The sequence below is a fragment of the Cydia pomonella genome, chromosome 1, assembly GCF_033807575.1.
Source record: "Cydia pomonella isolate Wapato2018A chromosome 1, ilCydPomo1, whole genome shotgun sequence".
Classification (NCBI taxonomy): Eukaryota; Metazoa; Arthropoda; class Insecta; order Lepidoptera; family Tortricidae; genus Cydia; species Cydia pomonella.
The window spans coordinates 17,124,872-17,152,804 of NC_084703.1; the positions used below are offsets into that span (position 1 = coordinate 17,124,872).

Genomic DNA, 27,933 nt, shown 5'->3' on the forward strand with positions numbered 1-27,933 from the left:
GAGTCCCTTGTACCCATGTGAACTAGCGCAGCTCCAGGCCGCTGATAAAGTAGCCATGCCGACAACCAGTGTAACACTGACATTAGCCCATTAGCGCCTATTGTACCCACTTGGGTACGCCTGTGTTACGGCGTTCGATTCGATTTCTACTGGAACTGTACCTAACAGCATTAATTAAAACAGAGTATAGGCGTTAATGGGTTAGAACAGCGTGGTGGTACAATCGAGATCATAAATATGTCAACATTTTTTCATCTTTATTGCAATGGATTCATGAAATGGTCGCATGAGTTTCATAATTATTGTAGAAATGCTAATTTGCTACGCTTGATACAAAAAGTGCTTTAACTCAAAAATAAATTTAAATTATTATTCAAGAGTAGCACTAAGGTCTGTTTTTTTATTTCGTAGCGTAGACTTAAATGCCGTTTCATATGTAAGACATGACATTTCTTAGTACCACATGAAATGTCATTTTAGTCTACGGAATAAAAATAAAACAGAATATAGCACATATTGTAAACCAAAGAGTAACTTTTACAACTTTGCCTTAAACAGTTCTTTTACAAGTTTTTACTGTGACATTGATGCGTCAAGGCGGTTTGTTTACAGAGGCCTACCGCGAAACGCTAAAATCGAAATATGCAAGAGTGATAAAGAGGCTGATAACGAAATTTCGATTTTCGTGTTTCATGTTCCAGTGGCGCTCCCTGCGCAGTGTTTTTCGTAATACCCGGGGCATTTGCAAGATTTGATGACAGACAGAGGCCGAGGTACATGACATGTTAATTGCAGGCTGTGCCGCAAGTGACGAACCTGGTGTCGGCGGACCCGTCGCCGCCGCTGCACGGCGTCAACCGCTACGGCTACACAACCGGGCCGCCGGCCGCCAGCTCGGCGCACTCCGACCTGCGCCTGCTGTTCGCCGCCCTGCTGCCCACGTACGCCGACTTCGCGCCGCAGCACCCGGAGTGAGTAGACAACACTAAAGATACCGGAGGGCCTGCCGCGAAAAATAAATTTCAGTATGTGCAAAATTCAAGAGGGATAGAGAGGTTGGTTTTGCATTTTGGAATTTTAATTTTCAATTTCCACTGTAGTCCTTCTGGTCTCGGCGCACCTGTGGCTGCCGCTTCACGGCGTCATACATAAATAAAGCGTGAGAGTGCTTATTGCATACATGGTAAAAACCCTTTTGTAACACAGTTTTAAGAGGGAAGTATACCACGTGATCGTCCATATAAACAGAGAAAACGTTTTTCCACTTCAAAATATTTTCCGTTCTCCTTATTTTAAGTATGCTATTGATACAATGTAAAACTAGGTTTATAGGATTTCCTTTTTTTTCAAAATTTGCAAAACAAAATCACAAAATGGAATTTCAGAGAAAAAGTACCGTTATTTCGCTAGGATCGCAAAGGTATTCTTCCCTCTTAAGTGATCTTTGGGAAAACTTTATTATAAGATTTACGTTAAATAAGTATGAAGTTTAAAACGAGCTTTAAACTTATTAATAATATGTTTTAACGTACCTACAACTTATTTACCTTAAATGCCATGCCTATTTTGTGCGGCGCGTCATCGCAAACCTTGTCGGAATGCTCGAAAGTTAATATTAGGCTGTAGCCGCGCGCGTCAGTTAACCTTGTTGGCAGTCAAAAGGTTGATAAGTACCTAAGTGTTTAGGGCACTAGCATACTTATCCCTCTCTTTAAAAAAACGGACAAAGTAACACGTTTCTTTCTCTTGCTGCACTGCTTGAAATTGAATGAGAGTTTTAATTTTTAATTGGCACTGTGCGAAATGACTATGATTATGACATTTAATATACATTTTGTAGGTTGGAATGACCCGACGATGATGAGAGCGAATCAGAAGACGAGGAGGAGCGGCAAATTTGGGAGTGGGTCGACGAGGACCGCGCGTGGCACTGCGAGTACGAGTGGTAGGCGCCGGCCGCTTCCCTGCGGTGTCGTCGGCCGGGGCATACTCCGTGCAATAGTAGTTTATGTGACTGCTACATAGTAAAAGGCATTAAAATACACGAGTGTTTTTATGCTTAATTATGTACAGCTACATACACTATTATCTACACACATATTATTTATCGTAATGTTGGATTTACGGATTTAAAAGGCATCATAGAGGGTTTATGATATGTGTGTAGATAAAACAATTTATGGCCCTATGGTACTTGCGACCGCGACTGCGGCGGCGCGACGGTATTTAACGTAACGCATCGCCACACGCACATAACCGACTACTTTACGTATGGAAAAGCGGCGCGCCGCCGCGGCTGTAACACTTCAATATACGACATTGCTTCCAGAAACACTGGAATTAGTATGATAGTGGGAAGACGCACTTGTTCAAATATCTTGTTTTTCACCTAAATAGATAGATATTATTCAGTAAACTTCACGAATAAAAGTTAACATTTATTATGTATCATACACAATTGATATATGTAGCGAAACTCGTTAGTAGTTATCACTAATACTTTTATTAGTGATAACTACTAATTTGATATTAGTACCGTGGATTGGGGTTACTTTGATTCCTGGGTTTACTTTGTTAAAATGTTTACCTCGGGTTCAAACTCAAATATTATGCTTTCTGAACGCATCCTGTGGATATTTTTTTTTGCGGTTGGCAAAATTGAACGTCACTGCCAGTTTGTGATTTATGTTCGAGGGATAAACCACGTCGATCGATGAGAAAAAAATTAAAATATGTAGTGAGAGTCAGAATGGCGGGTGTATCTAAATAAAAATAAATGAAAAGCATACTATATTTTTGTACCTAATTTGTACTATTTAGTACTTCTCTTAAAAAAAAAAAATCATTTTTTAGACATGATTTTCTGAGTTATTTGAACTTGACAGATTAAAAATTAAAGGTACTAATTCCTGGTGTAATAAAAATAATTGTACCTTAGCGTTTTTTCTTAAAAATGAGATCGATAACTTGAAAATTATAACGCCTGCAAAAGTGTAATAGCAAGCAAAATATAAATGAGTAAAACTTGGAAACCACAAATAAAATGCCTCATATTATAATTGAATATGAAGGTACAAAAAAGGTACAAAAATTTGGCTTTTATAGAATCTTTCAATAACCACGGGAATATAGCGTAATTCGCCATTCTGACTGTCAGGCTGGCGGGTGTACTGTTTTTTGGTGATAACTTTAAGTACCGTGTGATACAATGTTTTTAACCCTTTACCAGGCTGACAGTTCAAAAATGACAATCGAATGTCAGTCTTACTCATCGAAAATAGAACACATGTTTGAAGTGCCGCATGTGGGAAATATATATCCCTTAGCCTGGTAAAGGGTTAAAGGTGGTACTAAATAGTACAAATTAGGTACAAAAATATGGTATGGTTTTCATTTAATTTTATTTAGGTACACCCGCCATTCTGACTCTCACGTTTAGTTAAAAGCTAAGTTAGCCCCTTTTCAACAACGTGTTATTGTGTTGGGACACCTTTACGATATCTGAATAATATAGTTAATTTTACTGCGTTTTTTGAGGCGGTTATCACACTGGCGCTGCACCCGGATGCGGTACGGTGTACAAGCAAGAGAACTATATAGACATGCATAGCGCTGTCTCAGTCGCACACCACCGCCGCATTTGGTTGCGATGCCAGTGTGAAGACCCCCTCACTGTTGTGTATAATATTGAATGTGATCTTTGTTATAATTATAATTATCATAAAACTATGGTGTAAATAATAAATTGCTCATCTGGCCTAAATTTGGTTATTTATAATAATTAATAAATGAAGTAATAGTACATTACGATACAAGTGCGAAAGCTAGGAAATTCGAAACGAGTGGCGATAAATTAAAAACACGACCGATGGGAGTGTTTTAAATCGACACGAGTTGCGAATTACCTATTCGAACATGTATCGTAAGTTTTACAGTACATATGGCCCTTTAAATGTTCGACATAGTAACGTAATATGCTAATTTTCGCACTAGTGCGGTAAAGTAGCACCATATGTACTGTAAATGTATATTGCCATACAGTTGAATCGTTGTATCTTACTGTTAAATAAATAAAGTAATCCTCGGTCAAGTAATTTTACTATTGTTGTCCATGAACCTTAGAGTGGTAAGTAGATGATAGACTGGCTATGTTATCGCACTGACGCGAATTCGCACATTGCTCCGGTGTATGAGCGTGACGCACACCGTAAGACCGCCTTACAGCTCGTCAACCACGTACTTTAAAACCGCCGAGCAAGTTTGTCGACGATCCAACATGTTGGAATGATGCTAGAGTCAAACCAAGATAAGTTGGCAGCGATTTTGATAGCCCAGACGGTGCACAACACACAGTTTTATAGCACAACATACATACAAACATAGCAAGTTGAATAAAATCTTATGAAAATTAGCTAATCCAACTATCCTAAGTCATAGGTTTAACCCTTAAATGCATAATGAAATGATGCATGCAGCCTACACAACAAAAAGCATATAATTTTATGCACAATCAGATAAAATCGGTTTGTTCCTGTATAAGTATTACGACAGTAAATTAATACATTTTCCGATTTTTTATTCAAGTTTGCGCAATATTTTAGTTTAAAAAATTTACACTTGAAGACGAAATGGCGGAAAATTTGGAAAATGACATAAGTCGATGATTTTTAGTATGTGTATTAGGCGGTTTTTTTTCGGGATTGCAATTATTTTATGTTTAAAAACTTCATTATTTTTATTAATATATCTTACCAATAATTGTGTATTTAATAAATTATTATATTTACTACTTACCGTGTGAAAATCGATGTTTTAATTTTATTTTTATTTATTATTTTCCCAGAATCAGTAAACAATACGTGAACGTGACACATACAATATTAATTTCGGGCAATAATGAAAAATCATGCATTTAAGGAATAACCCTTGGCATATAAATACTAAAGCGAAATATCGTTTTGAACGGATGCTTTAGAAATGGATAGTACCTACCTATAATTGAAAAGGATTAACTCCGCTTTTACCATCGTTGGAGCGTTGGGGCTAGGATTTCACGCTAACGCTTATATATTTTTACAGTACATATGGTGTTACTTTCACTTTGCGTGCATATGTCGAAACTTTAAAGAGCCATATGTACTGTAAAATGTTGTACGATACACGTGCGAATAGATTATTCGCAACTCGTTGCCATTTTCCTATTTTCTGCACTTGTATCGTAAATAACTGTTTCATCACACTAACTCGTAAAGGCTCTCTTTTGTTCTCCGATGAGGAAGTTTCATTTTATCCAAAAGAGTGACAAAGTAATCTTATGTAAATTTTGAGTTGTTTGGTAGAATTGACTTTTAAGTGTTGACGGGTAGAATTGACTTTTAAGTGATGATTTCGAAATTATATTTTATCAAACGAAACTTAGAGCAATACCTAAGTAGTATATGGGAAAAGCATCGATATGGAAACTCCCTACCTGTCATTAAATTCTGCCCCCTGAACTCAGATGCCTCAATCCGTCATAGGTACCCACTAAATATGGGGGGCAGGTACCGTAGGTACCATGTAGGTAGTAGGTACAGTCAGCGTCAAATACTTCGTAGCATATATTTAGCATGGTGTACCGAACTATTTGGCCACTTTGACTGCTACGAAGTATTGGACGCCGACTGTACCATACTACTTAAGATTAGGTATTTAGGTATAGGTACTGCTTAAAGAGGTTCATGTGTCTACACTATACTCGTTTAGTTTCGTTTGTCAAAAAGCATCCACAATTCACACTACACTTTGTCAAATAGTCTGTCACATCGAGAAGTAAATATAAGTTTTATTCATTCAGAGTAGTTTTTAGAAGGAAAAAATGTTCCCAGGACATACGACAGCAATTTTCTGTATCATCGCCACCGAGTTCTGCGAAAGGTTTTCATTTTGCGGCTTGCGAAGTAAGCAAAGCTTTCAGTGTGTTCAAACAGTTTTGCTTTTATTTTGTTCGTGAACTATTCAGTTCTGTTAGTTTCCTGTTCGTGAACGAGTAGAGCGATCTATATAGTCACATTTGGTATGGAGTAAGTTTATTTCCTAAGTGTAGTTGCGAAAAACATGCATAATTGAGAGCATGCGTTTTCATATTAATTTTCGTGTAAGTAAATTAGAAATATTCCTAGAAAATAAACTTGTTGTTATATTATAAAATGGCGTAGAATACAAGTCCAATTCCACCTATGTGTGGGGACGCGTGCTCTTTGTAAATGCGGTGTCAATGTAGTCTGTTAGAGTCAAACCAAGATAACTGCAGCGTATTTAATAGCACAGACATGTAGTGTTATTTAAACGTCATAATTTCATCGAAGTTTGACGTTTAAAATAGAAGTCTGTACTATAACAATTGTTGCAAAGTTATATTGGTCTGACTCTAGACGTGGTTAACGAGCTTAGATTCTGCGCCAGGCTTCAAACAGGAAGAAGATTAAAAAAAACCTATTTTTGTTATGATAGAGGAGGCAAACGAGCAGATGGATCACCTGATGGTAAGCGATTACCGCTGCCCATGGACACCTGCAACACCAGAGGGGTTGTAAGTGCGTTGCCGGCATTTAAGATGGGAGTACGCTCTTTTCTTGAAGGTTTGAAGGTCGTATCAGTCCGGAAATACCGCAGGCGACAGTTCAGTCCACAGTTTAGCTGTGCGAGGCAGAAAGTTCCGGAGAAACGCACAGTTGAGGACTGTCAACCATCTAAGTGGTGAGGATGGAAATGTTGTCGCGTAGAGCGATGGCGAAAAGAAGCGGCAGGGATTAATCCGAAGAATTCCTCGGAGCACTTCCCGTTATACATGCGATAGAAAACACCACATCTCTTCGCAGTGCTAAGGAGTCAAGCCAATCCGAAAAAAATAGTTAATTAAAATAGGTTTATCTAAGTAAGTTAGGGTAAGAGCATTTATTTGTGTGATGAGCACGGATATTTGTTCCTGAGTCTTGGATGTTTTCTATGTATTTAAGTATTTATATATATACATATTGTTGTCTGTACCCCTAGTGTAATTTTAGTCGATAGCGAAACGTGACGTACGCGTTTGCGTTATGTCTCATTTTGTATGGGTTTTTGAACAGCGCGCCAAGCGGGACGTTTTGGAAAGTCATAAATCTAATACAAAATGACACTTAACGCAAACGCGTACGTCACGTTTCGCTGTCGAAAATATTTACACTAGGGGTACTGATTACCCACAAGCCTTCTTTAGTTTACTTAGGGACTTTGTGTAATATATGTATATTTAATCTCTGCTAGTTTTTCAAGCGTTTTGCTTGTAATGTTCTTGATAGATTTTTATTAGTCGGTGTAGGTAGAAATAAGTATGAGTTCTTATCATCAATTGCCTATGGTGAGATCCAGAATAATGCTTGAATGCTAAGGAGATACGTACTATAGAATTTCACTGACTCTTACTCATCCGTGTTTCAGCTATTCTTTCCCTCTACCTGAGGAATGTCCTGTGCCTGCACGAAAATGCCGCTACAGTGGTGTATCACATATTCATAATGCTGTGCTATACTATGCCATTAGTAGGAGCTATATTAGCGGATAACTTCCTAGGAAGATACAAGTGGGTGTTGTTAATTTATTTCTACTGTCGCTGCAACGTGTCTTATTAAATTAGTATAATATAACAATGTCATTTGACTGCGATATCCTTGTCATTGATAACAAACTTTGTTAAGGACTTATGCACTAGGGCGCTTAATACCATTGTGAGTTCACGCGAGTTCTAAGCTTAACGCGAGGTCTACAGCTCGCAGAGCTATGGTCTGTATCTTTAAGTATTTAAAATAATGTAAACAAACCACAATCAGGTATTTTATTGTGCAAGAAAATTATTCAAGTTAACTCGATGTGACAATACTTTCAGAAGTTTTACTACGATATGTAACAACGAAGCTGCTGCAATCGTGATCGTGCTATTTTGTTAATAGGAATTTATCGGGATGAATTGACTAATCAACAGTAACTTAGATTTATAATATTTACTATTACTTCGCCCTAGCTTAGTAAAGAACCTAAAAGAAGGTCGAACACATAGCCATTTGAAGGTAGATAAAACTAATACACGATTAACCCTTAAATGCATAATGATGTATATATGCATCGTATATTTGATGGTCCGTGGCTCAATATGCATATATTTTACTCATTTTTCCCTCAATCTATACAACATGACACATCTATTTCAATTTATTAAAAAGTTATACAAAAAATCATGCATTTAAGGGTTAAATGAAACAGGTTAAATTCAGAACGATGAAGGAACAGATCCAGGCCGTTTTCTATTTGATTGGTTAACTTGGTATGTACGAGTAAAACATACACATCAAGTTATGGTATAGCATTAAGTTGAACTTAAATTCTCATTTTAAATGAATAATGAATATTCTTATGAGAACAGATGTATTAAACCATAACTGATAAATATTTCAAGTACCGTGGATACATTGATCAATTTCAAAATTAATATGTAATTATCTCACAGATTATGGAAGCTAAAAAAAATTTTTAAAAATGACAATATCGGTTTTTGCTCCTCTGTCGATTTCACTAATAATATAATTTTTGTTTGTTATGTATCGCTTGATATAAAATAAAAAAGTGGTGATCAACTTTAAACTGAACTAGGGGTTACTTTGATACCCCCCTTTTTTCGACGGAAATCGATAGTAACCCCCATAGAGTAAAACTTCAAAACATTAAAAAAAATCCGTTCGCAGGTTTAGGATTTATAAGGATTTTTGTGCATTTGGGGTTACTTTGACAAAAAAAACAACATTAGTTTAAGAAAAATCAACTTTATTTCAAAACAGTGTCATATTTTAGTTACTTATGTTTAGAAGCATAATTATTGAACAATAAAAAGTTATCAAACTTTTCCAACAATATGTAATCGACTACACCATGATGTTCGGATGCTTGGCGTATCGACAGCCTGGCTTCAACCTCTTCTGTCACAGGTTTAAAACTTTTACAGTACATATGGGGCTACTTTATAGCACTAGTGCGAGAAGTAGCATATTATGTTACTGTGTCGAACATTTAAAGGGCCATATGTACTGTAAAACGTTGTACGATACATGTGCGAATAGGTAATTCGCAACTCGTGTCGATTTAAAACACTCCCTTCGGTCGTGTTTTAATTTATCGCCACTCGTTTCGAATTTCCTATTTTTCGCACTTGTATCGTAATGTACTATTTCATAGTAGTTCCGATATGCTCGGGAATATATCGTTTTTAGGGTTCCGTAGTTTTAAATGATCGAGGCATTATTCTAAAACAATAAAACAAAAATCAGTTAAGAAACCATTAATTAACTATACAATCTTTTAAAAAAAATACTATATTTCGCGGGGTGTCATTGATCAGTGATCAAAGTAAACCCTTATAAGCGGCCCATGCCACAAAATCCGAAAAAATACAAATGGCCACCATGATTATGATTTGCAACAAGCATCGATATTATAAGCCGATACATGCCTGATTCAATGATTTACATCAAATGTATGTATTTACTATATAGAATATTAGAAGTTATACATGCTATTAAAAGTACACAAAACTAATACTTACATATTTTAATTTTTTTCTTATCGATCGACGTAGTTTATCCCTCGACCATAAATCAAAAACTGGCAGTGACGTTCAATCTTGCCAACCGTAAAAAAATATCCAAAGGATGCGTTCTGAAAGCGTAATATTTGAGTTTGAACCTGAGGTAAAGTTTTTATCAAAGTAAACGCAGGAATCAAAGTAACCCCAATCCACGTTACCCGTACAACACAAGTACACTTCATTTACATTTGTTTAACTACCTAAAGAAACAGACTATAGTTTAGTAAAGGCTGGCGTCCACTGGGCTCGCCGAGGCGAATCGAATCGAATCGCAATAATTCGCCTTCCATACATTTACTATGAATGGTAAATTCGATTCGACGCGCCGCGGCTCTTCGTCAATAGACGCAGTTTCATAGTCAATGTAATAGAAAGTAATACGATTTGCCTCGGCGAGCCTAGTGGACGCCAGCCTTAAATCGCCAGGAATGTCCATTTGATACGTAAAGTAGGATAGGAATGTGGTAGTTAAGTAGGTAGAGTTAAACTTTTTGAAAGTAAAACTTGATAGAAATAAGTACCTAATTATCTTGTTTCAGAGTAATACTTTACTTCTCCATCATTTATTTCTTCGGGGCCGTACTTACATGTTGTTCAGCTATACCTCTACTTAAGCTACCACCTACGTAAGTAACACGGTTCGTACGGTTCTACTACTACGTTTGTACGGAGAACCGAGCTTACTGCGGACACTTAATGAGTTTTTCAAAAACTTATCTTCTTATTAAAACGACGTAAGTACCACGAAGATACTCTCATTTGCCCTTCATTATACGTGGTCCGACACGCAATTGGCCGGTTTTAATAGGTAAAGTTCGCTTGACTACAGCTGAAACACACCTATATTCATAGGCACTTTCCTACTTTATTCGCTTCGATGTCTTCTGTGTAATGTCTACTTAATACGTCTAATTTTAGTTCAGTGAGTAAGGTAAGTACATATTTCATTTCACCAGGAGTACCTACTTGGGAACGTAATTCTAATTACTTAGAAAGGTTTTGATATTAGTCAAACTTATCAAATGTGTTACATATTCCACAGTACAGTCGTTTAATACAGTCCAAAACTAAATAAAAACAGTGAAACATTTGACGTCCGTACGTTGCTATCGCGGACTCTGGTTGGTCAACGCGTGTCACGCGTTTGTTTTCCTCCTCGCACTTCATCCAATGTATCTTTATTATCAAATTGCCCAACGACCACGTAGCAATATTCATAATGACTAGACAATGTGATAAATAATGAAGTTCAGATAATAATTTATCACTTGACCCGATATAGCTTGCCATTATTCATAATGCCCGGGCATTATAATATATATAATGCCCACATTAATCACTTGGTCCATGACATATATTTTACCTCACTAAGTAGGTAGAGGCAGGTACCTAATCGTATTTATTTTGGAACTCTCAGTGGATTTCTTAAAATAATAAAATTGATTGCTAAAATTAGGAGACAGATCAAAGGACAGGTCCGAACCGAACCAAAAGTTAAAGCTGGTTTTATTTTATATCCCAGATACTAAAATGAAAGTTCAATTGCCCCAATTTGTCCAGCCGATCTGATTTAGTACAAAATTAGTAGACAGGTAGGTACAAAAACAGGATAATTGGATTGTAAATTGGACGTTTAAATTTGAACTGTTATTTTAAGTAGTATGTAAAAAAATTGATTAGTTATGTACTTATATATACCTAACACTTACGCTGCCAACAAATAGGTAGGAACACCCTACGAATAATAAATTGTTATCGCCAGGAAGTTGTCAGGGGAAAATTAGATTTAACTAATTAGTTCAATTGGTATAGTCAGTTCGACCACGTGTTTATTTTTACCGATTCGTTTCAAGTAATTAATGTGATTTGTTCTAGTCCTAGCTAGGACTCACTTCGTGGCATCAAGCTGAGTGGGGACCTTTTAGCACAATTTTCTGTTCGTTTATATATTAATTTGTGTATGATGATTTATGTTCTTTTTGTGCTAATAAATTCTTCTTACCTTATATTATCTTAATAAACAGTGCGATGTCCATGATCGGCCTCGCGCTGATCGCTACGGGCACGGGCTGCGTGAAGCCCTGTGTGGCAGCCTTCGGTGGGGAACAGGTACCCACATTCCCTAGTCCTTTACCTTTTATCCGACTGCGGCGCAAGAGATGTTTTCGCTCGAGAATATAGTTCCCATAGTAAGTTGAGAGAACGTTCTCGAGAACGGCACATCTATAGGTGCATCACACATTGGCAGGAATTATCAGGAATTCAACACTAGAATCTCTATGGTCACGGAATAAATTCAAATAAAGTCATAGATGCTTTCATACAAAAAAACAGGTGCCATGGATAAATAAATAATTTTGTATTGTATAATATCTAAATTTATTCCATGATACTTCCTACTTATAATTGTCACGCACTTTGGTTAGACATTTCATAGCTTGAGGCCCCTTATGTTCGTGTTCTACTGTCATTCTCACTGAGCGTAAGCGTGAACGAGATAGATGTCGTGCTCGGGATCGCGGATATCATGATTATTAATTTTAATATGCTGTAAGTTTTAATAAAAAAAGTAATCGATGAGTTCCCTCAAAAATAATTAGTTTTTGGCAAAAAAAACATTTTTGGTACAAGCTTTTATCGCTGACTGTACTTTTCTTTCCACAAGCAACTTATACTCATCGAGACAATTCTAAAAACCTCAAACACAGTTAGTTTACTATGTTTTATAATAATAATAAAACTTACCAAATACACAGATTTGAAAGATGAAATAGCTAGAATGTGGAAATTAAAACCAACGGCACCATAGTACCCATTGTTTTGTCTACTACAGGTGTCATCCCAAAACAACTACACACCTCAATAAAAACCCTATCGCTATATATTTACTTAAATATGCAAAAAGCAGTTATTTTAAACACATGCCGCATAGTCAGAAAGTTTCTTCAGAATGATTTGCAACTTCCTAATATAAGTAACCAACTTTCTTCAGTTACCTTACCGCCACCAGGACCAAGCTACAACCGAGCTGAAAACGGTCAATTTTTATGTAGTGATTAATTTTATTATGAGATGCACTTGGCTTCGGCCCGTGCATTTCATTACACCGGTATTCCGTGGAATACCGAGAAAAACTAAGAACCCAAATAATAATAATAATAAAATACTTTATTGTGCACTACAAAGAAACATACATGTTACAAACAAAAAAAAGGACATAAGTAAGTAGGTAACAACAGGCGGACTTATCGCTAAAAAGCGATCTCTTCCAGACAACCTTCAGATAGCGATTCAGTGGCTAGAAATAAAGTTATTGGGCAGTGCAAAACCACATAAGTGTAAAGTTGTGTTTTATCACAGTGTTCCTATGACCACCTCCTGTCTCCATCATCAGATCATCTCGATACCATAATATTGCATTGTCACCCGACTTACATAATTATGTAGGTATGCATATTTTCGGCTTCATCGTAAACCGGGAAGTGAGTCAAACTTAATTTGCAAGATTTGATTACAAACCGACACACAGACAACGGGACAGGTGAAACTAAAAAAGAAGGTTTTAAAAATAGAAACAATTTTCATATGTTTACCATTTTGTGCATAAATTGTTACAATTTCTAGGGTTCCGTAGCCAATGCCAAAAAACGGAACCCTTATGGATTCGTCATGTCTGTCTGTCCGTACGTATGTCACAGCCACTTTTTTCCGAAACTATAAGAACTATACTGTTGAAACTGGTAGTTCTTATAGTGATAAATGACTTTTTACTAAGTTAGTAAATCACAATAATGTTAGTACATTAATTAATATTATAATAATAATGTTAATAAGTAATTAATATTGTGTTGTTGTAGTTATATAATAAAAATTATGCTTTGTTTTTGTTAATAAATGTACTTTACATTGGATTTAGATCTAAGATAACCTAACCAAATATTGTACGCCTTTGTAAGGCAGGATATGGAGAACATGACTCATTTACCTAAGACCTTTATAGAACCCATAACCATACAATAAAATATTTTTGATATTGACTTTGAATCTTATAAGGCCCCTACGAGCGTGTACACTTTTTATAAAAAAATCAAAAGTAAAAAACAATTTTTTTTTTGAAAATTAGCCATGCCATTTAGTTTTTTTAAACGTACTTACTGATGCCCTAAAGTTAACGGGATTCATTAAAAACACGATGTATACAATTATAATATTTATAATACTCGATTGTTGTTCTTGGAAGTCAGATAAATACATACTTATAATTATATAGCCTCATTCATCAAAATGGGCTCAGTAGATTCAATGTTTTTGATTTAGGGATTAGGCTAATTTGATTTTTCAATACTTAAGGTGCCGTAGGTGCAGAGAACTGAGTTTATATAGAAAAATCGTACCACTGTTTTAGATCACAAAACGGTTGCCAAAAAATGTATTAGCAATATTTTTAGGCCTTGACTGACTTCATCAATTGACTTTAAAAAAATAAAATAAAAATCATTTATTTCGGACGACACAATCCATATTTTGTTAGTTCAAATATACTTTAATTACTATGTTAGTACCTAAACTAAGATGTTGGGAGGTCCAGTGCCTAATTAATGCACTGTCCCATCTCCCTGCCACGACGGCCAGGAGACTGTGGCGGCTGTCGCGCACCCTTCGGAGCGTCGCGGCGCAGCGCTTGCGCATCGTCGCGTGGAAACCGTCCACATGCGCGTCGGCGAACATGCCCGACGCACTGCAGTATCGCGGCAGCCGCAACAGTACCCTGAACGCGTCATTGTACTGTACACGCATGGCATTCATAGAACGCTGCGTGTATCTCGTCCACAGGCTGCAGGCGTACAGCGAAGTACAATACGCTCGAAAAAGTGTTATTTTAACTTGCGCTGTACACCTGCTGAACCTACGGGCGACCATATTAGCCCTAATAGCTAATGCCCTACGCTCGCGTTCGATGTCCGCGTCGTCACGCATATCGTCGGTGACCAAGTACCCAAGATACTTAAAGGAATAAACCCTCCTCAGTTGTACGCCATTCAAGCGAATGGGTGGGACGTATGATGGGCACTTGCTCCCCGCCTTAAAAACCATGTACTCACTTTTCGCGACATTGTATCGTAAGTTATATATACTTTAGCTCGACAGAAAAAAATTATGAACATAGGGCACATTTTATCACTTTGTTAGTGTCTTTCGCGCAAACTATTCAGTTTAGAAAAAAATATATATTAGAAACCTAAATATCATTTTTGAAGACCTATCCATAGATAACCCACACGTATAGGTTTGATGAAAAACATTTTTTGAGTTTCAGTTCTAAGTATAGGGAACCCCCAAAATTTATTGTTTTTTTTTTCTATTTTTGTGTGAAAATCTTAATGCGGTTCATCTACTTACCAAGTTTGAACAGTATAGCTCTTATAGTTTCCGAAAAAAGTGACTGTAACATAAACGGACAGACAGACGGACATGACGAAACGAATCTATATATACTTACTAACCCCTAGCTATAACGATGGTACAGTCAGCGTCAAATACTTCGTAGCAGTCAAAGTAGCCAAATAGTTCGGTACACCATATATTTAGTATGGTGTACCGAACTATTTGGCCACTTTGACTGCTACGAATTATTTGACGCTGACTGTACTAACAATTTTTTATGGAATTCTAGTAGTTCTGAAATAAAAATATTTTATTTTATTTTATTTTTTATTTTATAAGAGTTCATGGTTTATGGTTTAAGAATTTATTTCTCCAAAAGAATATTACAATTCACTTACATAGAGAAATACAAACAATCATAATATACATTATTTACATAGTGCACGAATAGCATAAAATATATTCCAAAACAAAACAACTTATTTATTTTTGTAAGAAAAAAGTGGGTGCATAGTGTGCATCCGTTTTTTACATGGAAATCGTACCAAAAAGTCAACACCTCTTTTTTGGTACGATTTCCATGTAAGTATTATAATACTAGGCCAAGCTGGGCACTGTAGGGAAAGTTTATATGATGGCTCGTAGTACATATTGAGCTAAACATTTTAAATTGATGGCTCCATTGATAATGAGATGGAGTTAGACCAAGCTAAGTTGGCCACGATTTTGATGGCCCAGCCTTTGCAAGTGTTAAGTAAACAACATAATTTTATAGAAGTTTGACGTTTAAAGTAACACTTGCACTATCTGGGCTGTCAAAATCGCTGCCAACATATCTTGGTCTGACTTTATCGTTATCAGTTTTACCAAAGAGAATTTGAAATAGAGGTGGTTTCTACCATCTTTCGAGACATGATTAAAACGTTTAGAAAGCCTAGACTTTGACCCTTCTTATTTCACTGATATGTGTTTTTGTTAAATATCAAAAAGTAGCGTCATCTAATAGATCAAAGGTCAAAAGTATGGCGGTATTTCGAGCGATGGTGCTACAACCTTTAGCAGATGCCCGGTAAGATGGCGCCACTTTTTGATATTTAATAAATTTAACACATACCAGTAAAACAAGAATTAAGGATTAAAGCCTAATGGCGTTCTAAAAGTTTTAATTATGTGTCAAAAAATGGCAGTAAATTTACTGTGGCTACAAAATTTTCTTTGACAATCTACCTCTATTTCAAATTCTCTTTGGTCTTACACATCTTAATACTAGTTTGTGTCATCCACGATGACGCGCAGATTTGTCAAATCTAACCTTTAACAACATGACAATACGAGCCAAGGGACTACTTACTTACTTATTTGTTGTGCTTGTGATGAAATGAAGCAGAAAATATGTACCTACCTAAAAGTAAAACAGTTTGTTGTTTTAGTGAAAATAAATCTAGGCATGTAAAATGCGAAAACATCTAAATAGTTACCTACTGAAAATATTTCAATTAGTACGATAAGCTACACGTGTTCGTAGATTCGACAAATCGATTATCAATTATTGTAATATTCGTACACTTGGTTACGAATATTATAATAATTACTAATTAAACCCTGAAAATGTTACAGCGGATAATCGCGTAACGATGTCGATGAGTGTTCGCTGGATGGGCGTTGCTCAGTGTCTCAGTATCCTCCTCCCTTTCCAAGTACCCCGGTCTTGACCTGTCTCCCACCAGTATCTTTCGAAAGCGTCAAGGTCATCTCGCCAACGCCGGCGAGGTTTGCTGCGACTTCGGGTTCGATTTTGTGGGGCACAATTGGTGGTTCTTAGAAAAACGGAACCTTTAATAACACGTCAATACAATTTTTCCTACAACAAGATAAATAAATGAATCATAGGTATAATTATTTGTTTACATTTACGGCATATAAAAACATGATACCAACGTACAGATTGGTCATTACCCCGCAGTTCCGGCTGCCTGAAGAGGAGCGTCAGTTGCAGCGGTTCTTCTCGACGTTCTACTGCACCGTGAACTTGGGCGGGTTCATGGGCATGGTGCTGACGCCAGCGCTGCGCCGCGGCGTCATGTGCTTCGGCGACGACACCTGCTACGCGCTCGGCTTTGGTTTCCCCACCATGCTTGTGCTTCTCTCCATCTGTAAGCTACAAGTTCTATTACATTACACGTTCTACTGTTACGACATAACGAGACTCTGCTTCGTGTTATCTACTTAATTCCGTCCAACTTTATAGGTCAAAGTATGGAAGTGTTTCATAGTTTCAAATACATTCGACGGTTATGATGATGATTGTTATTGCAAAGTCCTTACAGAGTTAGCTTGGTCCGACTACACAACTGTCACATTCGTAACTACTGGCTGAACCTTTAAAACTAAGACGGCGTCCACATAACTTAAGTACCTAAATAAGTAATTACCTATTAATCAAGCTACCGCTAAATACTGGTAGACATTTGACACTAGGGCACCACTCTGTTTGTCTCCAATATTATTTTATACAATCGTGATAAATTGGAGTGATTTTCAGTCTAGTACCGTGTTAAGGCCACGAAGCTTGTGAGAAGTGGGTACGAGATTCAAAAGCTTGATTATATTACTATTGTATATAATACTTTTTCTACGAGTCAACAAAAAAACAATGCTGTAAACTAGTAGAATCATATAAGTAAACAAACCAAAAGTATACAGCTAAAATACGCGAGCAACCGCGATACTTTCATACTCGTACGCGACCCGGCGCGGCCGGCTGGTCAATCACACCTTCTCGTAACTTTTGAAGCCTGGCTTAGCCAACGTGCTATTCGTTAACGCGTAGGCTCAGTGGCGTAGAGTAGTCATCTCTCTCTATCACTCTTCTATGTTAGTGCCACAGTGACAGTTGCGTTTCGTTTGCTACGGAGCGTTAACGATTGGCAATTGGCTACGCAGCACCTTGCTAAGTGCGCATACCCAATACTCAATACATTTATTGCACATAATGGTTAAATACAGGTGGTAATCTTAATTCTATGTTCTCACATTATGTACCCTGTTGGGCGCAGCAAATATGGAGAAAGGCACTATGTAATCTAATATTATTTTATATACATTAACTAAATTTTTAAAACTTATCATTTAAAAAATCATTTAAGGAGTAATAATTTTTAGAAATCAGTAGCTCTTTTAGTTTTCTAATAAAGGTAGTCTCAGATTTTTCGTCTTTCAAACTTTCTGGTAATGAATTATAAATTTTTATGGACATTACAAGAGGTCCAGCCGAGTGCAGCTTAAGCCGTGAGGATGGCAATTGTAATTTATTTTTGTACCGCATGTTACGATTTTTTACCGCGTTTTCCCGTTTGGTGTAAAATTCAGGGTATTTACGGACAAACTTACACATTTCCAAGATGTAGATGCATGGAATTTTAAATTCTTGGAAATAAGGTGCGGCGCTATCGGGTAGTTCCAACTTGCTCCTTGCTAAATTCTATTTTTATTTACTAATTATTCCCAGAATCAGTAAACATTCAAGTGAAATATATATTAATTTCGGGAGAAAAGAAAAACTCATGCATTTAAGGGTTAAGGGTGTCACAAGTGCGTTTCTGTCTTATGAAGCAATTGTTTCTACTATACAACCTAAAATAAATAATTAGAGCTATCGTTTTGTTTCGTCCTCTTGACCGCGGCGGCACGTGATTGGTCAAATTGATTATAGTTGACTAAGGCTTCACTGAAAGAAATGTTTGCATAACTGTAACAAAATTTTGGTTACTGTTTACACAAAAATTGGGACTTGCGAACTATGTGTTATATGTTACAAAACCGTGTTTGGCTATCAGTGTTCAGGTACTGGGTATACACTACAAAATAAGTTTGTAAATTTATGCAAAGTTTATTTTCTTATAACCGAAGTTTAGTTATTTAGTAAAGTTACAAAACCAGTTCGGCTATCTATTTTTTTCAGTGTTTCCGATAGGAATACATATATTAGTTTAGACGGGATCCCATAGTGAAAAAAGTATGAGATTTCAGTTTGGTATACAAAGCATTACTTCAACCATTACATTCGACGAGTAGAAAAAATACTTTTGAGAATTTGTAGATAACTATTGCTTACTTTCAGTTCTAATACAGAATTCAGGTAAATCAAAATAATTTCTTGCAAACGCGTCTAGGCAATACTCGTAAACATTTTACAAACAAACTCAAATTTATTAAAGGAGTAGTATATAATTGGTTCTGATCTGAGTAGCATTCAAGATGTTGGAACAAGTTTTGATTGCGGAGGAAAACTAACAAAAGATTTAATTTGAGCGACCTGGCGACTCATTTATTTTGTGATTGAATCAACGTCAAAGAGATACTTCATTTGATATGTACATAATGTTCATTAATTCCTTTTTAACAATGATTCTTAATTAACTACGGTTAAATAATAGCTTTATTTTCCATTGTATTTATTGTACCTTAGGTCGACTTCAATAAATTTCGTTAAATTTACACCAGTGTCGGTAAATTTACAAATCCGCGGGATTTGATTGTTTGGCTTGATTCAGCACTTTCAGCGGGGAGTAGGTAAATTAGTGGAATAAGTATATATGCAGGAATGTTAGCTTCATAGAAATAACAGGATAATACGGATACATATTATTCAGTGATAGCTGCAGCTGCATGGATGAACAGAGACTTATTATACACTTTAGAAATGACTTTATTCCAAGTTAAATACCTATAAGTTAAATAGGTATGTATAATGTATACAGAATTTACCGACACAGAATATGAACTTTTATTTATGTCGACCGAAGGATAGGTACATTGTTACAATTGAATTCATGAACATTTTTTACACTATATATGTTACTTACTGTAAAAACTAGTTTTAACTAACGTTTATTTTGAATAATTAGTGAAAACTAGTTTTCACCAAGGCGTTTCGGAAAACTAGTTTTGACTATTGAAAACGCGTGTTCACTAGGGTGATTGGGAACCGGGTACCTATTTCCTTAAAGTACGTTCAAAAGAGAGGTATGGGCACTGTGAATGGCACAGCACAGCGGATGTCATTCCAGATCTAGAGCAGAGCCCAACTGGGGAAGTACTTCCTTACAGAAAACCGCAGCTAAATCACACTAGATCCTACTCATAGTGTTGTGTTCCTGCCGGTGAGTAAGGTTGCAAGAGCTCAGGTGTTAGGGTCGTCAACGTTCAGGAGTTGCAGGCGTCCATAGGCTACGGTGACCGTTTACCATCAAGCAGGCCGTATGCTTGTTTGCCTCCGATCATCATCTTCATCATAATAATAAATAAAAACTAAGTTTTAACTATAGAAAATGCGTCTTCACTAAAAACGGACTATTACAGTTACATAATATATCTGTGTTCCTAGTCCTAGTCGTCAACATGTTGACACATGATTTGTCATCGCAAGTTGATTAGGTAGTAAAAACGGCAATTGACAACATTTCATAATTCTGACTCTATAATTTTATTGGTTCTCTACATTTTAATTAAAATGAGGAAAACATTGATAGTATATTTTTTTCACAAGGACTTGTATTTTTTGTGTTCTTATTCTATAACGGCGTACCTCCAGTCCTACGCTAGAAGCTGGTCCGTTGTTGAGTTAAAACAATTTTGATAAAAAAATAGTATTCTACGAGGATTTGGATAAAATAACGGTTAGGTTATTATATCTAACTCCTCGTAGTCGTTATATAAATATTATTATACGACATTATACGACATTATTACACAAATTGATTAAGTCCCAAGTAAGCTCAATAAGGCTTGTGTTGAGGGTATACTTAGACAACGATATATATAATATATAAATATTTATAAATACTTAAATACATAGAAAACACCCATACCTCAGGAACAAATATCCATGCTCATCACACGAATAAATGCCCTTACCAGGATTTGAACCCGGGACCATCAGCTTCGTAGGCAGGGTCACTACCCACTAGGCCAAACCGGTCGTCAAATGAACACGACACCAGGAAATTTACATGAACACGACACCAGGCTTTGATGCGGATACGTCGGACCGACGGATAAACATTAACGAATGTAAATTATGGCATTTTGCCACGGTTCATGGCCCTCATAGCTTGACAACTAATCCCCAGAATTGGCGTAGGCACTAGCTTTAAAAAAACGACTGCCGTCTGACCTTTCAACCCAGAGGGTAAACTAGGCCTTATTGGGATTAGTCCGGTTTCCTCACGATGTTTTCCTTCGCCGAAAAGCGATTGGTAAATAGCACGACCTCCGGATTGAAAGTCGCCGCTAGGCCATCAGCGATTCAAAGCCTAACGAATGTAATGTACTTTTCTTGCAATGTTGACATGACTTACTTCAAATGAGATCCGGAAATACTACATATCCGGTGCGATGAGTGAAAATGATATGTAAAGGAATTTCATACAGCCTTACACACGTAGGCATGTAAGGCAACTTTCTTTTGTTTTTAAACGTTAAATTGTGACACGTGTTGGCATTCAACCATAAAGAAACCTATAAGCAAAATTCTACCATATGCTTTTTTTCTGTTTGTTTTTTTTCTTTTTTGTGTTTTTTTATTATTACTTATTTCAAGGTTTCCTAAAGGGGAACGAAAATTTGATTAATTTTGAAAATGAAAATGAAAAATGTTTTATGTGTTAATAATATAGGGTTCAATTGTAAAGGTTGGAGTCTTCTAGTACTTAAGTATAAAAGTAAGTATAATTTTTGTACCTTTACTTTGGAGATTGTACTTAATTAACAATATAATTTTGACAAGTAAATATTCTCGTGATGAATGGCAATGGCATGTCACCTATTGTGTCGTAAAATTGGTAAAATCAAGTTTTTTTTAATCCTTTTGTATTTTTTGTAATAAGCGATATTCTCTAATAAAGTATCTATCATTTCAGCGATATTCAATTTATATAAGTTTTTTTTTATTAAACTTATTTATTGAGATAACAATATACATAATGGATATATACAGATGATTACTATAACTAGCTTATATCTAAAATAGGCCCTTGAGGCATTGTATCAAGGATGCTGGCGGCATTTCCTCGTTGTATCGCAATACTGATACGTTGTGCGAGGAAGCCGCCAGCTCTTCGATCACCAGTTACGTCAACCAGACGTTTCGCGATTTCTCCAAAAAACTTATGCGCGCTGGGACCTCATTTATATAAGTATATTGTAGTGTTCAGGATGCGAAATTCTTTCTATTCATATGTAAAATTTCAGGTTTTATAATGATGATATTTTGCCAATTCTCATTTTAGAGTAGTGATACAAAAGCAGAGTTTATCAAGCTATAGCTACACAACTAGAAACATACTTATAGGTAATTGCATTCATTAAAGAAAGAGAGGTATTCAAAAAGACCTTAGCACACAACTTTCTTAAAAAAATAAACAGTGTTTTATGCGCGATCAATTTGGACAGAGGTCAATTAGGCTTATTCGTTACTGACTACTGAATTCTAAGCTACCCTTGTCCCAGTTTCAACATATACTCAAACCAGCCATTAACTAGCAAGTTGCTTGAGCATCACTTTCTATAGGAGTTAGAAGATTTAGTAATTTTTTAGTACTTTGGAGGACAATTTCTCCCAATAGGTTGAGTTTGGGCAGCTAAAAAAATACGTGTCTGTTACTTTAAACTACTCTATAACATATATAAATATAAATCAAAATGGGAACCGGACAGTTGGGTACCTTTCCTTGTGAGTATGTACCTACTCGTAATTTATTTAATATAAACAAAACTGTTTCACCTACACAGGCTGTGATACCTAATAAACGAAATATTCTGGTATTAATTAATGGTTTGAGCAGTTATCATTTATATTATATAGTTATCATTGCTTATTATTCTATTTTCAGAAGTAATAAATAAGACTGGTTTCAATTCAATAGGTCTTAGTTGCGATGTGTTCAATTTATAGAGTGCAGAGGCAAAATTAAGAAAAGCTAAAACCTTCACTTCATTTACACAGATTTGCAATTATTGATGTTTCTCATTCATCTAGTTTCCAAATAACAAAGTTTCACTGGAATATCAATGCGCAACTTTAGATTTTGTTTTCAGTTATCTTTGCTGCGGGAAGAGGCTGGTACAGAATAAAACAGCCCCGCGAAAACGTAACATTGAAATTCGTCTCCTGCGCGTGGGTGAGTCCTTACCAATTTGTGCCAATGGACTATTGACTCGTGTTTATAAATACAAGCTTTATAGAATAATAAGTTTTTGAATAAGTAGGTAATCTTGTAATATGTACAGTCACCTCACCTGCAACAATATTGTACACGACGAAGACCGCAAAAATATCAAACACGATCTTATTTTTAGCGCAATAAGAGTGTGTTATGTTAACGGCACCAGTCATGGGACATTTAAGAAACAATTTGGAGTATTTCGATATTTTCTTGGATACTGTAAAATTCCTACCTCTTTATACATTAAAAGTTTAATGTTCTATTCGTCCTTTATGTTTTCAATGTACCTATTTAACGAAAGATAATGCAATTGGTTTCAATATTATTAACAAATAAAAACTATGTTTTTTGCTCCAGTCATGGGATGTATGGCGCCATTAATTTTAAAATAAAGAAAAATCAATAAAACATCAAATTTAAGCAGCTCCATGGCTCTTGTTTATGGTAAAATGTTGCCAGTGTTTAAAAACTGATGATAAATACTTATTTTACAGGATTTCTCTATACCATCCCATTACTGGTGCCTGTTCCATAATAGGGGTGTTTACTATACATATTATAGCGGCCTTAGTAGTGTAACATATTACCGCAGGTGACTATACAATATTATTACCTGCTGTAAGAGGTGAGCTACCTTTAGAAAAACCCTAAATAACACCTACGTTGGCTGCCATGAGCAAACCTCAGTAATAGTCCAATGCTGTGAGCATCACTGGTGGGATCACTAAATTTGTATGGGGCGTGGGAGCAACACTTTAGGTGAAGTATGGTTGGCAGCCAACGTGTTAAGTATGTCCCTTTGTTGCAGTTTAATATGCGTAAAGCTTTCAAACCAGTCGCAAACAGCATATTGTTAAAAACACTTTATGCATGGGGATTACATACGTGTTAAAAAAAATACATTCCAGTATGCGGTGAAGATGCGACTTCGAGAGGGCGGTGCGCCGCCAGCACATTGGCTGGACTATTCTATAAACAAGTATGGATGTAAGCTCGTCGCGGACATGAAGATCGTCTTCTCTATCTTGTATTTGTATCTACCAGTGCCCATCTTTTGGTCTCTATTTGATCAGCAGGTAAGGTATTTGATCATCCGTAAAAGTGCATGGCAATTTTATCAATGAATTCATTCATAATTTCTCCATGCAATTTCGCAGCTCATTGTACAAAACATAACAACGGTAACTTTTTTTTGTCTGATTTTACTAGATATTAAGCTGTGATTGGTCTGCATGTATCCATTCATTTATCGTGGCTTGCTGAGTCAACGAAATGGAAGATACGTCTATAAATATTAACCTTTCGTATGCGCCTGTCAAAAATATGCCATTTATTTAGCAACCATAACATATTCATATTTAAGTAGAATTTTGTTGATTATATATGGAGCACATCTGCTCTTAAGCATACCAAGGGTTAAAAACTAAGTATGTATCTAGTCACAGCTGACAACAAATTCGAGAGCAAGTTTATGCCTTCACAACATAATGCTAATAAAAAAAGCGGCCAAGTGCGAGTCGGACTCGCGCATGTAGGGTTCCGTACAATTTAAGACGTATTAAAAAAAAATCTTCTTACTAGATCTTGTTCAACATTTTACCACTTTGGACACACATTTTACCACTTTGGAAGTGTCTCTCGCGCAAACTATTCAGTTTAGAAAAAAATGATATTAGGAACCTAAATATCATTTTTGAAGACCTATCCATAGATACCCCACACGTGTATGGTTGATGAAAAATTTTTTTTTTTTAATTTTATGACGTATTCAAAAAAAACTACTCACTAGATCTCGTTCAAACCAATTTTTGGTGGAAGTTTGCATGGTAATGTATATCATATATTTTTTTTAGATTTTTCATTCTGTTATTTTAGAAGTTACAGGGGGGGGACACACTTTCTTCTCTCGCGCAAACTATTCAGTTTAGAAAAAAATGATATTAGAAATCTTAATATCATTTTTGAAGACCTATCTATAGATACCCCACACGTATGGGTATGATGAAAAAAATTTTTTTTTTTAATTTCATGACTTTAAAAAAAAAAGCGGCCAAGTGCGAGTCGGACTCGCGCATGAAGGGTTCCGTACCATTTATGACGTATTAAAAAAAATCTACTTACTAGATCTCGTTCAACATTTTACCACTTTGGACACACATTTTTTCTCTTTGGAAGTGTCTCTCGCGCAAACTATTCTTTTTATAAAAAAATTATATTAGAAACATCAATATCATTTTGAAGACCTATCCATAGATACCCCACACGTATGGGTTTACGAAAAAAATTTTTTTTTTAATTTTATGACGTATTAAAAAAAACTACTCACTAGATCTCGTTCAAACCAATTTTCGTTGGAAGTTTGCATCGTAATGTATATCATATATTTTTTTTAGATTTTTCATTCTGTTATTTTAGAAGTTACAGGGGGGGGGGACACACTTTTTTTCACTTTGGAAGGTTCTCTCGCGCAAACTATTCAGTTTAGAAAAAAATAATATTAGAAACATTAATATCATTTTTGAAGACCTATCCATAGATACCCCACATGGGTATGGGTATGATGAAAAAAAATTTTTTTTTTTAAATTTCATGACGTATTAAAAAAAACTACTTACTAGATCTCGTTCAAACCAATTTTCGGTGGAAGTTTACATGGCAATGTATATCATATATTTTTTTTAGATTTTTCATTCTGTTATTTTAGAAGTTACGGGGGGGGGGGGGGGACACACATTTTACCACTTTGGAAGTGTCTCTCGCGCAAACTATTCATTTTAGAAAAAATTATATTAGAAACCTCTATATCATTTTTGAAGACCTATCCAAAGATACCCCACACGTATGGGTTTGATGAAAAAAGATTTTTTGTGTTTCAGTTCTAAGTATGGGGAACCCCCAAAATTTATTGTTTTTTTTCTATTTTTGTGTGAAAATCTTAATGCGGTTCATAGAATACATCCACTTACTAAGTTTGAACAGTACAGCTCTTATAGTTTCGGAAAAAAGTGACTGTGACAGAATCGGACAGACAGACGGACATGACGAATCTATAAGGGTTCCGTTTTTTGCCATTTGGCTACGGAACCCTAAAAATGCGGGTAATGCTAGAATATTAAGTAAACTTAGGTGTACCCGGGGTTAAGCTTTTTGGGTAAAGTCCGAATGTGAAATAAAAATAATATATGTGTAAAAGCTTTTCTGTTATTCTTTTTCATTTTTTATTTACATCATTATTATGTACAGATGTATAAATTAAAGTATTATTATCAACCTACCTTTTGCGAACTACTATCATAAATAATTTCAAAATTAATTTCATTCCTTACATAACTATAAGAATCATCTCTGGTAACAATACTCAATTGTTTATTATGGAATGCTTAGGAAAGCTGTTCTGTTATTACATGTTATATTTAATTCATTTACATCTTTATTATTGTAATAAGAAAGTTTTATGATTGACTTGCTTTTTGTGAACTACTCGTATTGTTGTAAACAATTTCAATATTTACTTCATTACTTACATTACTACATATATGACTGATCTCTGGTATAAATATTATGCTATTTAAGATTTTCTTAGGAAAGCTGTTAAGTTATTCTTTGTTATGGTTTAATTTAAATAAGGAGCTATTAATGCCATTGGTTTTTAATTTCACTAATTATACTAACATTAGTAACATTACCCAGTCAGCGTCGGATAGAACCTAGGTATGTACGGGTAAAACTCCGAACACATCTTTTTTGTTTCATATTTGGGCTTTACTCAATAAGCTTGGGTAATACTAAGTGACCCCGAGTAAACCTAAGTTTAATTAATATTTTAGCATTACCCGTAACATGGGTATACTTAATTTAAGTAAACTTAAGTTCACCTGGGTAAACTTCATATTAACCAAGCCTTTTGGGTAAAGCCCGAATATTAAATCAACTTTTACAGCATTATTGGGTAAATGGTAAGCATTACAGTGTTGGGTAGACCTGGATGTGTACGGGTAAACGCCGAATACAGATAAATGTTGAATAAATTTTCGGACTTTACCCAAAAGGCTTGGGTAATACTAGTTATACCCGGGTAAACTTGAGTGTAATTAACCTTCTAATATCACTCGTAATATATACATTCTTACCAGAGGCCGGAATTCTCCTGTCAGGTTTAATTGTCATTAACTACATATTAGGGACTTCTCATTTATCGACGTTTGATATACCCTATATCCATACAATCTAGAATACAACCATAATGCAACATATTAAAAAATATTGAAAGTAATAATAATAATAATAATAAAATGCTTTATTGCACACTACAAAAAAAAAATGGTACAAAATATGTAAAGGTATAAATATGTAGGTAACAACAGGCGGACTTATCGCTAAACAGAGCTAAGTAGAGGTAAATAACAAGTGCTCTTATCGCTAAAAAGCGATCTCTTCCAGATAACTTGAGTAATTGAAGATTCGGAATAGAGTTAAGCAATAAAACTATGAAAACTTAATAATTACTAGTTTCACATTTAATTAGGTACTTCTGTTCCGTGTTCTTTTTAGGGTTCCGTAGCAAAATGGCAAAAAACGGAACCCTTATAGATTCGTCATGTCCGTCTGTCTGTCCGATTATGTCACAGCCACTTTTTTCCGAAACTATAAGAGCTATACTACTATCCC

General features: G+C 35.7%; 1 protein-coding gene and 1 long non-coding RNA gene across 2 annotated transcripts in view; one reads left to right on the forward strand and one right to left on the reverse strand.

Moving 5' to 3' along the window:
* LOC133529728 (uncharacterized) overlaps nt 1-27,933 on the forward strand; it is a 53,656-nt gene that overhangs the window by 14,200 nt on the left and 11,523 nt on the right. Inside the window, exons 12-20 of the mRNA XM_061867529.1 lie at nt 796-971; nt 4,123-4,126; nt 5,852-5,939; nt 7,462-7,603; nt 10,195-10,281; nt 11,680-11,764; nt 17,004-17,193; nt 23,138-23,220; nt 24,174-24,341. Of these exons, the coding sequence (XP_061723513.1) occupies nt 796-971; nt 4,123-4,126; nt 5,852-5,939; nt 7,462-7,603; nt 10,195-10,281; nt 11,680-11,764; nt 17,004-17,193; nt 23,138-23,220; nt 24,174-24,341 (1,023 nt within the window). The remainder of the gene's footprint in view (nt 1-795; nt 972-4,122; nt 4,127-5,851; nt 5,940-7,461; nt 7,604-10,194; nt 10,282-11,679; nt 11,765-17,003; nt 17,194-23,137; nt 23,221-24,173; nt 24,342-27,933) is intronic.
* Nucleotides 8,822-9,643, reverse strand: LOC133517038 (uncharacterized). Its single transcript, XR_009799317.1, has 2 exons — nt 9,614-9,643; nt 8,822-9,314 (listed from the first exon to the last, which is right to left on the reverse strand). It is a non-coding gene; the product is annotated as an uncharacterized LOC133517038 (long non-coding RNA).